The 11,277-nt window shown below is 46.1% G+C and overlaps 1 protein-coding gene across 2 annotated transcripts in view; it reads left to right on the top strand.

The window, feature by feature from the left end:
• The first annotated feature begins 1,348 nt into the window (after window positions 1-1,348).
• The window catches only part of TET2 (tet methylcytosine dioxygenase 2), a 71,094-nt gene continuing 61,165 nt past the window's right edge, over window positions 1,349-11,277 (top strand). For both annotated transcript variants that reach the window (XM_066317854.1, XM_066317853.1), the window contains exon 1: window positions 1,349-1,461. In XM_066317854.1, coding sequence (XP_066173951.1) covers window positions 1,432-1,461 — 30 coding nt within the window. In that variant the 5' untranslated portion in view covers window positions 1,349-1,431. The remainder of the gene's footprint in view (window positions 1,462-11,277) is intronic.

The raw sequence follows: 11,277 nt of genomic DNA, 5'->3' as shown, positions 1-11,277 counted from the left end.
TCCTAGAAATCACTCTGATCTGCATCAAATTCACCGGATTTGTCATCTTGCTGAAGCCCTTTTTTCCCAGCCTGCCTTTGCCAGGCAGGGGACACACGGGGATTCAGCATCTCTTGGGCACCGCAGAGGAACGCAGCACTTGTAGACCTTCTCCTGGCACCCTCTGGAGCGAAGGACACACCGGGACACACCGGAGGGGGGAGAGGGTCTGGTCGGAAAGCTAATGCTCTCCTAAAATGCTCACTGGCCCCGCACGCGTCCCGGACAGGCCAGAGGACAGCAGCCTGGAGGCTGCTCTCCTTGGCGCAGTGGGAAGTAGAGGGACCCGCTGGAGAGGATGCCCGGGGTCCGCCCGGCGCTCGGGACTCCGGGCGGTGTTTCGGCGTAGCGAAAGCCCAGCGCCGGTTCCCAGAGAGGCGATTTTGCATACTTTTACTTCTGCTCCCCGCAGCTGCCTCGCTGGAAGGGCTCCAGCTCCGCCGGTGAAAGGCGGCGAGCGGCGCACGGAGGGGACGGCAGCGGGAACCCGTTCCGCGCCGGCGGGGGCTGGCGGGCTCGGGGGCACCATCGTCCGCTCCCGGGGCTGCGGGGCTGGGACCGGCAGCCAGACCTCCTGCGGCTCCAGTTGTGGCGGGGACGGCTCCGTTCTCCCGCGGCGAGCCACGAGCCCCTAGTTTGGGAATGGTGCCGCTAGTTCCGCTCGTCCCGCACCGAGCCGCGGGGCTGCGGGCGCTCCCGGCGATGAGTGTCCAGCTTACCGGGGCGCAATCCCCGCTGGCAGCCCGGCGTCTGCGGGCACGGGGCTTCATTTGGGGGAAGCCTGAGGAGATTTTGTCCATCTTTCCCCCCACTTTTCTTTCTTGGCTTTTCTTTTACGCTGTCTGCCGGCCACCGAGCACTACCAAGCTGCACCCTCAAGCCTCCCACCGCAGGCGGGGGAGAGCAGCCCGGGCACAGCAGACGGGCTCCCGGGGCCGTGGGAAAGCGCCGCCGGAGGAGGCGAGGGATGCGGGACGGGGCTGTCCCCCGGGGGCTGGCGGGGACTGGCGTTGGAGGGCGGTACCCTCCGCCCCGCCGTGTCCCGCGAACCCACCGCCGAAAGCAGAAAAGGCGGAGAGGGGGTGGCAAGCGGGCGGGGGTGGGAATCCCCAAAAGGCCGAAAGAGCGTCAGCAGCCGGGAAAAAAGCCCCGCGCGGTTGGGAACGGGGACGGCGCCGGTGACGGTGCTGGGGGCGCCCCCGCGCCGCGCGCTGGGGGGGGCCGGGGGGAGCCGCGCCGCGCGCGCGGGGCGGTGCGCGGGGCGGGCGCCGACGTCAGGGCGCCGCGCGCATATTGGTGCGGGGGCCCGGCCGCGCTCGCCAAGGAGCAGAAGGAAGCAAGATGGCGGCGCTGTAGGAGCGGGGAGCGCGGCGCCCGGGCTGTGCGTGCTGGATGTCGGCGAGGCTGAGGGACGCGGCAGAGGTCAGAGCGGGATCTCCGCGCCGGCCGCCTTCCCCGCCCGGCACCGCCGGGAGGTGTCGCGGGGCAGCGCCGCGCCGCGCCGCCGGGGGTCGGCGAGGAGGGGGCGCCGCCGTGGGTCCCCCAACGTGGCTGATTGACAGGGGCGGCGAGGGCGCCGCCGCCCCCTCCCCACGGAGCCGGACCCGGGCTTCGCCTCGCCGCCCCTCCCCGCGCCTTTGTCTGCGGACGGGGGACGGCGGCCGGAGGCGCCCCGGCTTTGTGCCGCTCCCCAGCCCCGGGCGGACACAAAGGCGGGCGCAGCCCGGGGAGAGGGGAGAGAGGTGGGGGGCTCGCGGGGCCTGGGAGGGCGAGGGGGTGGCGAGCGGAGCGCGGTGCCGGGGGGCTCGGGAGGGATGAGTGCGTGCGGGCGAGACGGGGGGCTCGGAGCGAGGCCTCCCTTTTTCCGTGCGATGATCCACGCGCCTGTTTTTTGCCCGCGTTGCTAAACCCCGCCGTCGGGGCACAATGTGGCCACGGGATGAAAAGCAGAATCACTTTCCCGAGCGTGTTCCCCTGAAATAACGCTTTCGGCGAGGTCAGGCTCGTTCCCCGCCAGATGACAGACAAGAGCAGCAACCTCTCCACGCCGGAGTCGGACGCGCGGCGGTGTGCGCTCGCTCGCTCCGCGGCGTTTATCGGCGTTCAATCGCCCCCTTAGACACCAGCACTCCTTCTCGTGCCCAGAGTTAAAAGAGGGCTTTTCGGCTCGCGGTCAGAGTGCTGGAAATTCAGCAGACTCTTTTCTGCTAAGTAATTTTCCTTTTCGGAGTGAGGTGAAGGGAAAAGTGATGTGGTCTAGCGTGCTTTCATCGAAACGCTGCAGCCAAAGATCTCATCACAAGATTTGCTTTCCATGATGAGCGGCATGCGAATGTGCAGGCTTTGAGCAGTGATCGGCAGCTCTGAATATATGTTCAGAATATTTTTCTTTTCTTCTTCTTCCTTTCGATGTGAAGTTTAAGAGTGTCAGAGATGAGGAGATAACACTGTCCCTAGTGAAAGCAGGTCAGTGGGTGTTGTTTGTCGGCTAATGAGGCCGTTCTGTTCGCGTGTTAATGGCAGGTTGATTTACTGCAGCAGGGGGTGAGTGCAGTCACACATTCACTTGTGATCTGCATGTGTATTCCACTATGGCACTTGGGAGGTTGTGCAGTGCAAAACAGGACGTGGTTGCCGAAGATACTCAACAGGGAGATGTCATTGGTCAATAGTAATGTCTAAAGTCGAGTTACAGGGGGATTTGACGGCTGCTGTTAACTCTCTGAAACAATGTACTCATCTTGGATTTTATCCCGCAGAAAGCCATTGGAACCATTTGGAACCAATGAAAAAAAAATCTCTGTCGGGCAGTATTTTGTCTCTCTCACGGAAAGTTTAGTATGAGCCCTGCCAGTGAAGTCAGAAAACGTTTAAATCTAGAAGCCAGGGAAAGTGGAGGAGGGGAAAAAAAGGAAGCCAAAGATGTGGAAAACAACAGTGTTTTGGTGGTGGGATTAAACTGCTGTTAATGTGAGACTGAAGAACTCAGAAGTCATCTTTCAGTGGAAAGAGTTGTTACATTCTGGGAAGTGACATTAAAAAACCCTTTGTGAATGCATCCAGGGAACCTCAGAAAGTAGTTTTGTCTTGCCCATTCCAAACAAATCTTCCAAAGGAGACGCTGAGGCACCTGAATCTACCGAAATATCACAGTTGGTAGTAAGGTTTTTAACGAGAAATTTGACGTTGTGGTGATTCATTGTGGTGGCTTTTAGCCAGGAGAACTGGTATTGTTTTGATATAGTGCATATGATCTTAGACTTTGGCATGTCAGCATTGTATAAAGAACAAGAAATGTGTGCTTGTTATGGAGTTAATTGAATTATTATGGTGGACAGATTTCCAAGGTCTCTTGTTGGTACCAGTGCTGCACTGGTTAGCAGAAATAGGTTGTAAACGTTTTGGGGTTTGCACGCAGAATCGGGAGAACCTGTAGTTGCTGCTGGAATGGACATTCAGCTGCCAAAGTTGGATGGGACTGTTCCTTTTTGCCCAAGCACTTTAGATGCTGCTGGTCTGCGTCTTCCACAGTGTTCCTTTAAATATTAACAACAGCCAGACAGCGCTAAAGAAAAGAGGGGAAAGAACCCTCATCATATTTTGGAACAAATCTGCTGCTCGAAAAACCATGAAGGTCAGGTTGGATTAATGTTACTGACCATGGTCAGGTTTACAGGGAGCGACTCACTCCTAAGTTACTTGCATGAACAGTAGTGATTTTATCAGTGTGCCTAAGCAGTGACTTTAAATCCCTTGTTCCTTTTTGTTTCAAGTGGAAGATGTATTTTTTGTTTCTACAGGAGCCAAGTAAGGTCCTTTTTAAAAAGCTGACAATTTGTCAAGGTGTAATTCCAGAAGAGCTGTCAAATTTGGCTTGTCACAGCGAGTGACCCCTCTACCTCTCTCACTGGGCTGCTGCACAGTAGCTCTAGGCATGGTAGCAGCATCTGTAAGCCAGCTTCACAACTGGAGCTTGAAAATGGTAGAACAAAGTTGCCAAGTTTCAAGTAGAGTCGGTGGTTATCTTGGAAACTGTGCTGGAGAACACAACCACAAATTATTTTGGCAAATAATATAGAGTATTTATTTAGTCCAGCTCTCTGATTGCTGTTAAGGCAGTCAGCCAGCAGCATTAAGTGCTGTGACATCATTTTGAAAGGCAATGTGCTGGTTCTGAAATTGAGTGGGATGTACTATGATTCATTATTAAAAAAAAAAAAAAAAAAAGCTGTAGTCTGAACAGAGATGAAGCATATGACTGCATCATGGCTGAAAGCCAAAAAGAGAATTGTATGAATCAATCACACTTGCAGCATTATTCCCATCCCTTACTTCATAAGGCAGTGAGTACCATCTTACTCATTTAGAGATATTCTGCAGCAGAAATATGCTTTTGAACACTGAACAAGTAACTACTAACAAGTTGCCATAGTTCTGGTTGTTACTTTATCATCACTGCTTACATGCTCAATTTGCATACCTCGTCCCAATAATCCTAGATAATAAAACCTGAAAATGGAAAGTACAATGAGTAATCATCCCCTCAGTCACCCATTGAAAAGAAATCACTTCTGCCTTACCTTAGGGTAGGTAAGTTTGCTTTAAAAAAAAAAAATATATATATATAAAATCACCCATTTTGCCAAGGAGCTGCTCAGTGGATGGATGCAGTGATGGATGCAGTTAAGGATAAAATTCTGACCCTCCAGCATCATCTGGACTAATCCCAAAGATAGCTGATGACTGACCCCAAAAGGTTGTTTGGATTAAAATACTGGAAATGTGCCTTGCATTACATAGCAGGGTGGAAGAAGGTAGAGAAAAACAAGGTCTGAGATACAGAAAGAACAGCAAACTAATTTTACCCATGTATCTCACAGTGTTCTTGAAATGAAGAAAAAAACATGTCCTGACTTATAGGTGGATCAGAAAGAGTTTCCTACTAGGTTCTCCCAGTAAAGAATTTTAAATCTGAGGTCACCTTAAAGACAATTGCCATGCTTTGAAAAACACTTTAACAACTAAAAGCCATAAAGATTTAGATTCCTGTCTATCTTTTCAAGCAGGCTTGTTCACCTCTGTAAAACACCTTCCAGAACGCTGAGTCATCATAATAACCTGAACAAAATTGAGAATGTCTTTAAAAAGCAAAGTTTTCTGTGGAGGTGGGGATTCCAAGTTGAAGTGTTGTTGCCTCATAGTATACATATGGCAAGAAATCCCAGAAGGATTATTCTTACAGATAAATAAAGGCTTGAAGTATTTGACCTAATTCCTTGTGTGTGTTTTTTTCCTCTTACCAAAACAAAAATAAAAAATTAAATACAGGAGGCATTTCTGTATTTAGGAATAGGCTTGCTCTATGCTCAAGTTCAGCAAGGAAGGATAATTCAGCATTTTAAGCCTAATCAAGCGCAAAGTTATGTTAAGCCACAATAGACAGTTTCAAAGCAGTGAGCAGGTGAGTGTTTAGATAGCTAAGATAACCAGCTCAAGAACCAAATACCCCTTGGAAGTGTCTTCTCCAGGTCGAGGGCAGTACCATCCACACTCAGACTAAATACTGTGATGCAATTTAGACAACATGAAATAATCTTTACATGTTCTACCATTCTAGCATTACCTCTAACCTCAAATATATACCACATGTTTTCCTAGAGTATGAATGTTGGTTTTACCAGGTGTATGCATGGGGGAGGGGAAGTTTCCAGGTTTAAGCTGAATTTTTGCAGGTATATAAAGAACATCATCTGCATTCTTTACTCTATATAAACTATCCTGTTCTTAAACTCACATTTCAATGACTAAAGTTTAAACAGCTCTTCTGCCTAATCTCCTTGCCAATACTGCATCAGCAGTCCAAGTTTGTGTTCCAGTGTCCTGGCGTGAGCTACTCTAAGTCACATCGTGTTGGGAAAGGATTTGGCTCCATTGCAGCGAAACCCCGGCTTACCAAGTGGGTAGGTTTAGGTCAGGATGATGACTCTCCATGTGGTTGCGTGCACGTGGTTTGAGTGTTTACAAACAGTGTCCCAGCATCCTCGGCAGCTGCCTTGACGCAGCCAGTGAGGACAGAGTTCTAGGAATCTCCCTAGTCCTCACGGACAGCAGAGGAGGGGGAAAGAAAGAAAAAATGCAGAGTTTTAAGAACGCATATCATAGTTTGGGTTTTGGCTGAGCTTTCTCATCTGTGTTGCATTCTAGACCGCTGGATCCTTCCTTGAACGCCGCTGTTTTTTTCCTCGGCGCTTGAGCGCAGTCTGGGCTGTGTTGACGGGTTTGTCTGGAACAGACTGACCCGAAGGATGAGATGAGGGTTAAGGGAATTGTTGCAAAGGTTTCAAATTATTTTTGTGCCCCTCCTCCCCTGTTAAAAATGTATAATTAATTCAAGTCCCAAAACCTTTTATAACAAAGCAGCTCTTTACAATATAAGAATCCCACTGTAAATGGTTATATATTTTTTCCTTAATTAAGCATGATTCACTGCCTGTTAGGATACTAGAACAATTTCCTTTTTAACGAACAAGAAAGAAATCATGAATCCTACTAACTTTATGAGTAAAATCAAATAGCTGAAAGCCTTTATTACTTAATGAGACATGTTGACACAAAGAGGCGTTGCTGTTATGAAAGCTTATACCACTGCAAGGCAAATTTTGGATCGCCATTAGATGTAAGAAGCTTGGTGGAAATTTCTGCATTTACCCAACCAAGTGAATAATGCCACAAATCTTTTGCTAAAAAAAAAAAAAAAAAAAAAAAAAAAAAAAAAAAGGCGGGGGGGCGGGGGGAGAAGTGGTGTTAATTATTGGGGATAGTTTACAGAGATGACAATTCTGTGATTCTGTGAAAATGCAGTGTAGCTGGTCAGAAGCACCCAGCTGACAATGTGTTTCATGCTCTCCCTTGTGGACCTAAACTAAACCTGTCAGGCCAGTTCTGGTCTTCAGAGACACTTGAAGCCTATCCCCTGCATGTGCTTCAGGACTTTATTATCAGAAGGTTCTAATGCTCCTTATCCAGTCCCATGCACATTTTCCAGACTTTCTTAGGCAGTTCTGCAGGAAGCACTCAAAACATTGTGCAGAGCACATCACTTGCTTTACAAAATGAATACTGAGTTCTGTTTTCTCCTCTTAGGGAGGAAGCAGTTGGTATTGCCTCTTCCATGTTTTGAATTTGTCTGGATTAATCATGGTATTCACTGTCATGCAACAGAGTCGGAAGGCTGATCACAGATCTTGTTATACACATGGCTTCTGCTAGCAGTTGTATGTTCACATTGGTTGCTCCCATTTTATGTTGACGTCCATTACAACACTATAATTTTGTAATTACACTGCAGTGGTGTCTTCTCATTTGCAGGACAAAATGATTAGTGTCCTATCCAGAATCTGCTTCTGTTTCAGTAAGTTCTTTACCACCTTTCATTTTCTTTTCTGGCCTTTTTAAACCTACAGTTCCCATTACTCTTGCACTAGGTGGGTAGCAGAAGGTAGCAAGCAAGAGTAAAGCATGTGAGAGAGTATGTGACAAGGCATTCCTGAGTTTGTGCTATTTGTTCCTTCTCTTGCCAGTTCTAGCGCTGTTAGAGAGATCAAAGGGTAAACATTAACCCTGGGCCTGATTCTGGCGGGAGAGTTTTGCCCTCATCTTCTGTGTCCTTTAGTATCTTTCCATATTTGTCCCTTCAAATGAAAGACAACAACTGTTCATGCAACACTCAGCCCCATTTCATGCCCCTGATGCTTTTTTTCATCTTTGTTTAATCTGTTTGTTCTTTCAGTGCTACTTCACTTCTGTTTGAAGTCACATACTTTGAAGTTATAAAATTTTTATACTTGCCAAAGGACACAAAACTCTTTCAGTTCTTATGTAAGCAAAAAGAAGAAAAGAATAATTGCGTATTTTCTCCTGTGTGCAAGTAGCATTACTGTCCTGCTCAAGGTAAAGTGAGAAAAAGGAATAGTTGCAGTAAAACAGGAGTTTCTATTGCTTTCCCAAAGTTAAACACCACAGAAGTGAGGTATTTCCATGAGGCTTCAAGTACATGTACAGCTTAATAAAAGGAATGCCCTTTATCCCTAAAAGATAACATATGAAAGCTGGCAAGTACATGGGACTTGCCTGTTCCTGGGATATGGAGCAGTGGCGGTATGTGTGTGGACATATTACAGATTTCAACAGACTTTCTTTTCAGAAAGTATGTTTCCTCTGCACTCCTTTGCTTGCTTTTCTATTTAATTTTCAAGTTTGTCTGCCAAAAAAAGTTCTGAAGTATTATTTGAATAGCAACACTAAAAATCAAAAACATGAAAGCTGAACAACTGGATAGGGCCAGATTTAACACTTATTATCTAGTAGACATTTTGTGGGAAGGCAAATGTATGCTAGTTTCCTATTCTGTGATTCCATGCACAGGTAGTTGCAAATGTACACATGACATACCTAGGAGCAAGTGAAAATACAGACCAAATAGGGAAAAACACTCTTGATACTCATAAAGATGAAAACTGCACAAAGCAGAAGAATACAGCCTTTAAGTTCTCTGTTGTTTCTATGGTGCTTTCCATACTTTACATGGAATATTTGCTTTCTTTACATTTAGACCTGTGATTTTCTGCTTCCCTGTAATCCTTATAGCCGAGAGGCTTCTGTAGGTGTGAGAAAGCAGTAAGAAAACCAAGAACTGTGCTGATCTGTTTTCTTTCTCACTGTGTGTTGTGCTGAGAAGTGAGAAACCAGGTAGGAAAATGCAGATTTCTATTTTTCCACTGTGTCTATGTTGTACAGTTCTCAATACATTAAGTATAGGTAGCTTTTTTTTTTTTTTTTTTTTTTTTTTTTTTTTTTTTTTTTTTTTTTTTTCCCCCCCAGTGTCAGCTGATCCTACAAACTGCCATTTTCAAAAAGCCCTATTCATTTTTCTTGGGCTCGACAAGCCATACCTTGGAGCAGTGAAGCACCTAGTCAGTCATATACTTTGTAGTACTGAAAGAAGAAAAGAAGAAAAGTAGTTTTGGGGTGTGTGGTTTTTTTGGTTTTGGGGGGTGGGGTGTTTGTTTTTGGGGTTGTTTTTTTTTTTTTTTTTTTTGGAGGGGGATGATGGGGTGCAGTACAGGGAAAAGAAATAGATGGAAAGACTACAGGTATAGAAGCTAAAAAACTAAGTTTTACTCAGAATCCCCAACTTTTAAAAGCAGTTGTGAGTTAATGTGTATTTTGCTATAAAATGTAGACTCTGGCTGATGAATAAGAAGTTATGCTTCTGGAAGAGTGCGTCTAACTACTAACAGAATACCTGTTTTTTCTTGAAACAACGAGCTGGTTGGAGATACGTTGTTGGACAAGCTGGAGCATGAGTCTAATTCAGGATGGCAACTCTGATGCTTCTAAATATAAGGAGACTGGATAGAGTGAAATTAATTATTGCACATTAGGAGGCACCTCATATCCCAGCCACGAAACAGAATCCCACTGTGCTTGGGGCTGTACAAACATAAGCCATTTTTGTTCTTACTATTTAATTCAGTAAAAGAGGCAGAGAAAAAGGGTCTGGCAGCGCACAAGGGGCCAGAGTGTTAGTAACTCTTGTTTATAGCAGAGGCAGGCAGCTCCCTTTCAAAAAACTAAATATTTGCAGTAAATAAAGCAAAGCTGCTATTAGTGCCTGCTCTGTGTGTGTGTGTGTGTGTGTCAGAGGAGTTCCTAAGCAGCACTGCTGTAGCCTTTTCCCCAGGGTGCTGATGTTAATGAGCAGGCAAAACATGCAAAGAAAGAGAGAAAGGGTATAAAATTAATAAGCGACAACTGAAAGCCAAAGCACACAGAGATCATGCAATGTGGTACAAACCCTGCTGGAGTCATTCATTTCTGTGCCTTTTTTTTTTTTTTTCTTAACCCTAGAAGACCTACAGGAAAGCTGTGGTGTAGCTGGAAACTGAACCCGTATCTCCTAAACCCCAGTGCTTTACCCATGATACCCTCCTTCCTGCTCATTCAGAAGTTTACTGATCGTTTTCTCTGCTTACTAAGATAACAGAAGTATCAATTTTAAGAAACAGAAACTAGATGCTTTTCACTTTTTTTTAGAATTTGGTTTTCAGTAACATTTTCTGTTGACTGACAACATGTTCTGGTTTTGCTGCACAAACTTTCAGACCTCTAAATCAGCAGTGGTTATCCAAAACAACTCAGCAAATTAAAATTAAATAAATCTCAGAGAAAAGGATGACTTTTTGTTCAGTGCTTTGTGGCACTGTTTAAACCCTCCACTGCAAGTGAGAAAGGATGCAGGGAAGAATGTTATCTCCATTTTACTGGAACTGTAGGTGTCTCCATGTATGTCCAAACAAATAATTAAAATTACAGTAATTAAAAGTAGTAGATTGTGACAGTGTGTGAAATCACAGTGTGTGAAACAGTTATGACATTTCTATAAGTAAGTACTCCAGTTAACTCCCTTTAATACCCTTGATCCTCCTATTCATTCAGGCAAGATTTCCCAGAGTGCAAGCCGTTCATATACATCAGCTCCAATCTACCACACAATTCCCATTTGATCTGTTTTATCAATTAAAGGTTTGTCTGGGACCACAAACCTTCATGTTGACATCACACTTGGTAGCAGAGCTCAAAGGAGGGAAAATTACCAAAATAAAACCAGTTTTAATTTGTTGTCAGAAATCTCTGTGCTGGAGATGGGATGCACAAACCTGCATTGACCTGCCATTAACCATAGCAGCATTCATACCTTTCTATTCAAGAGTCCACCTTCATCTCCTAGACCTGAACTGGAGATGGTAAGCTTTAGGGTCTGGCCTTTGAGAATTCCTTTGCTGTGGGTCATAGTCATAGCTCAGCCTGCCTGGTTATATAGTGCATTTAACCAAGTGCCCACCCGATTTAACTTCAGCACATTCACGGACTTGGGATACAATCCATGATGAACTGCATTTGGAAATAAAATCCAATAGGTAATTTAGCTCGTGCAGCATCTCTGGACGCTGGCAGATGCAGCTGACCATGAAGGACAGATGGATTTTTCCCTGCCATGTTTAGAGATACAATACCACTGCAAACTACTTTGGAAGAAGACGGAGCAGAGCATTTGGACTTGCCTCCCACAGTTGCTCCTGTCTCCACAGCAGTTTGGAGGTTCAGCCAGCCAAGCCCCACGTGGCTCTTGTGCACGTGGTCCTGCTGCTTACAAACACACTCCTAGGTGTCCCCAGG

The sequence above is a fragment of the Sylvia atricapilla genome, chromosome 4 (assembly GCF_009819655.1).
Source record: "Sylvia atricapilla isolate bSylAtr1 chromosome 4, bSylAtr1.pri, whole genome shotgun sequence".
Classification (NCBI taxonomy): Eukaryota; Metazoa; Chordata; class Aves; order Passeriformes; family Sylviidae; genus Sylvia; species Sylvia atricapilla.
This window is presented reverse-complemented; position numbering and strand designations above follow the sequence as displayed.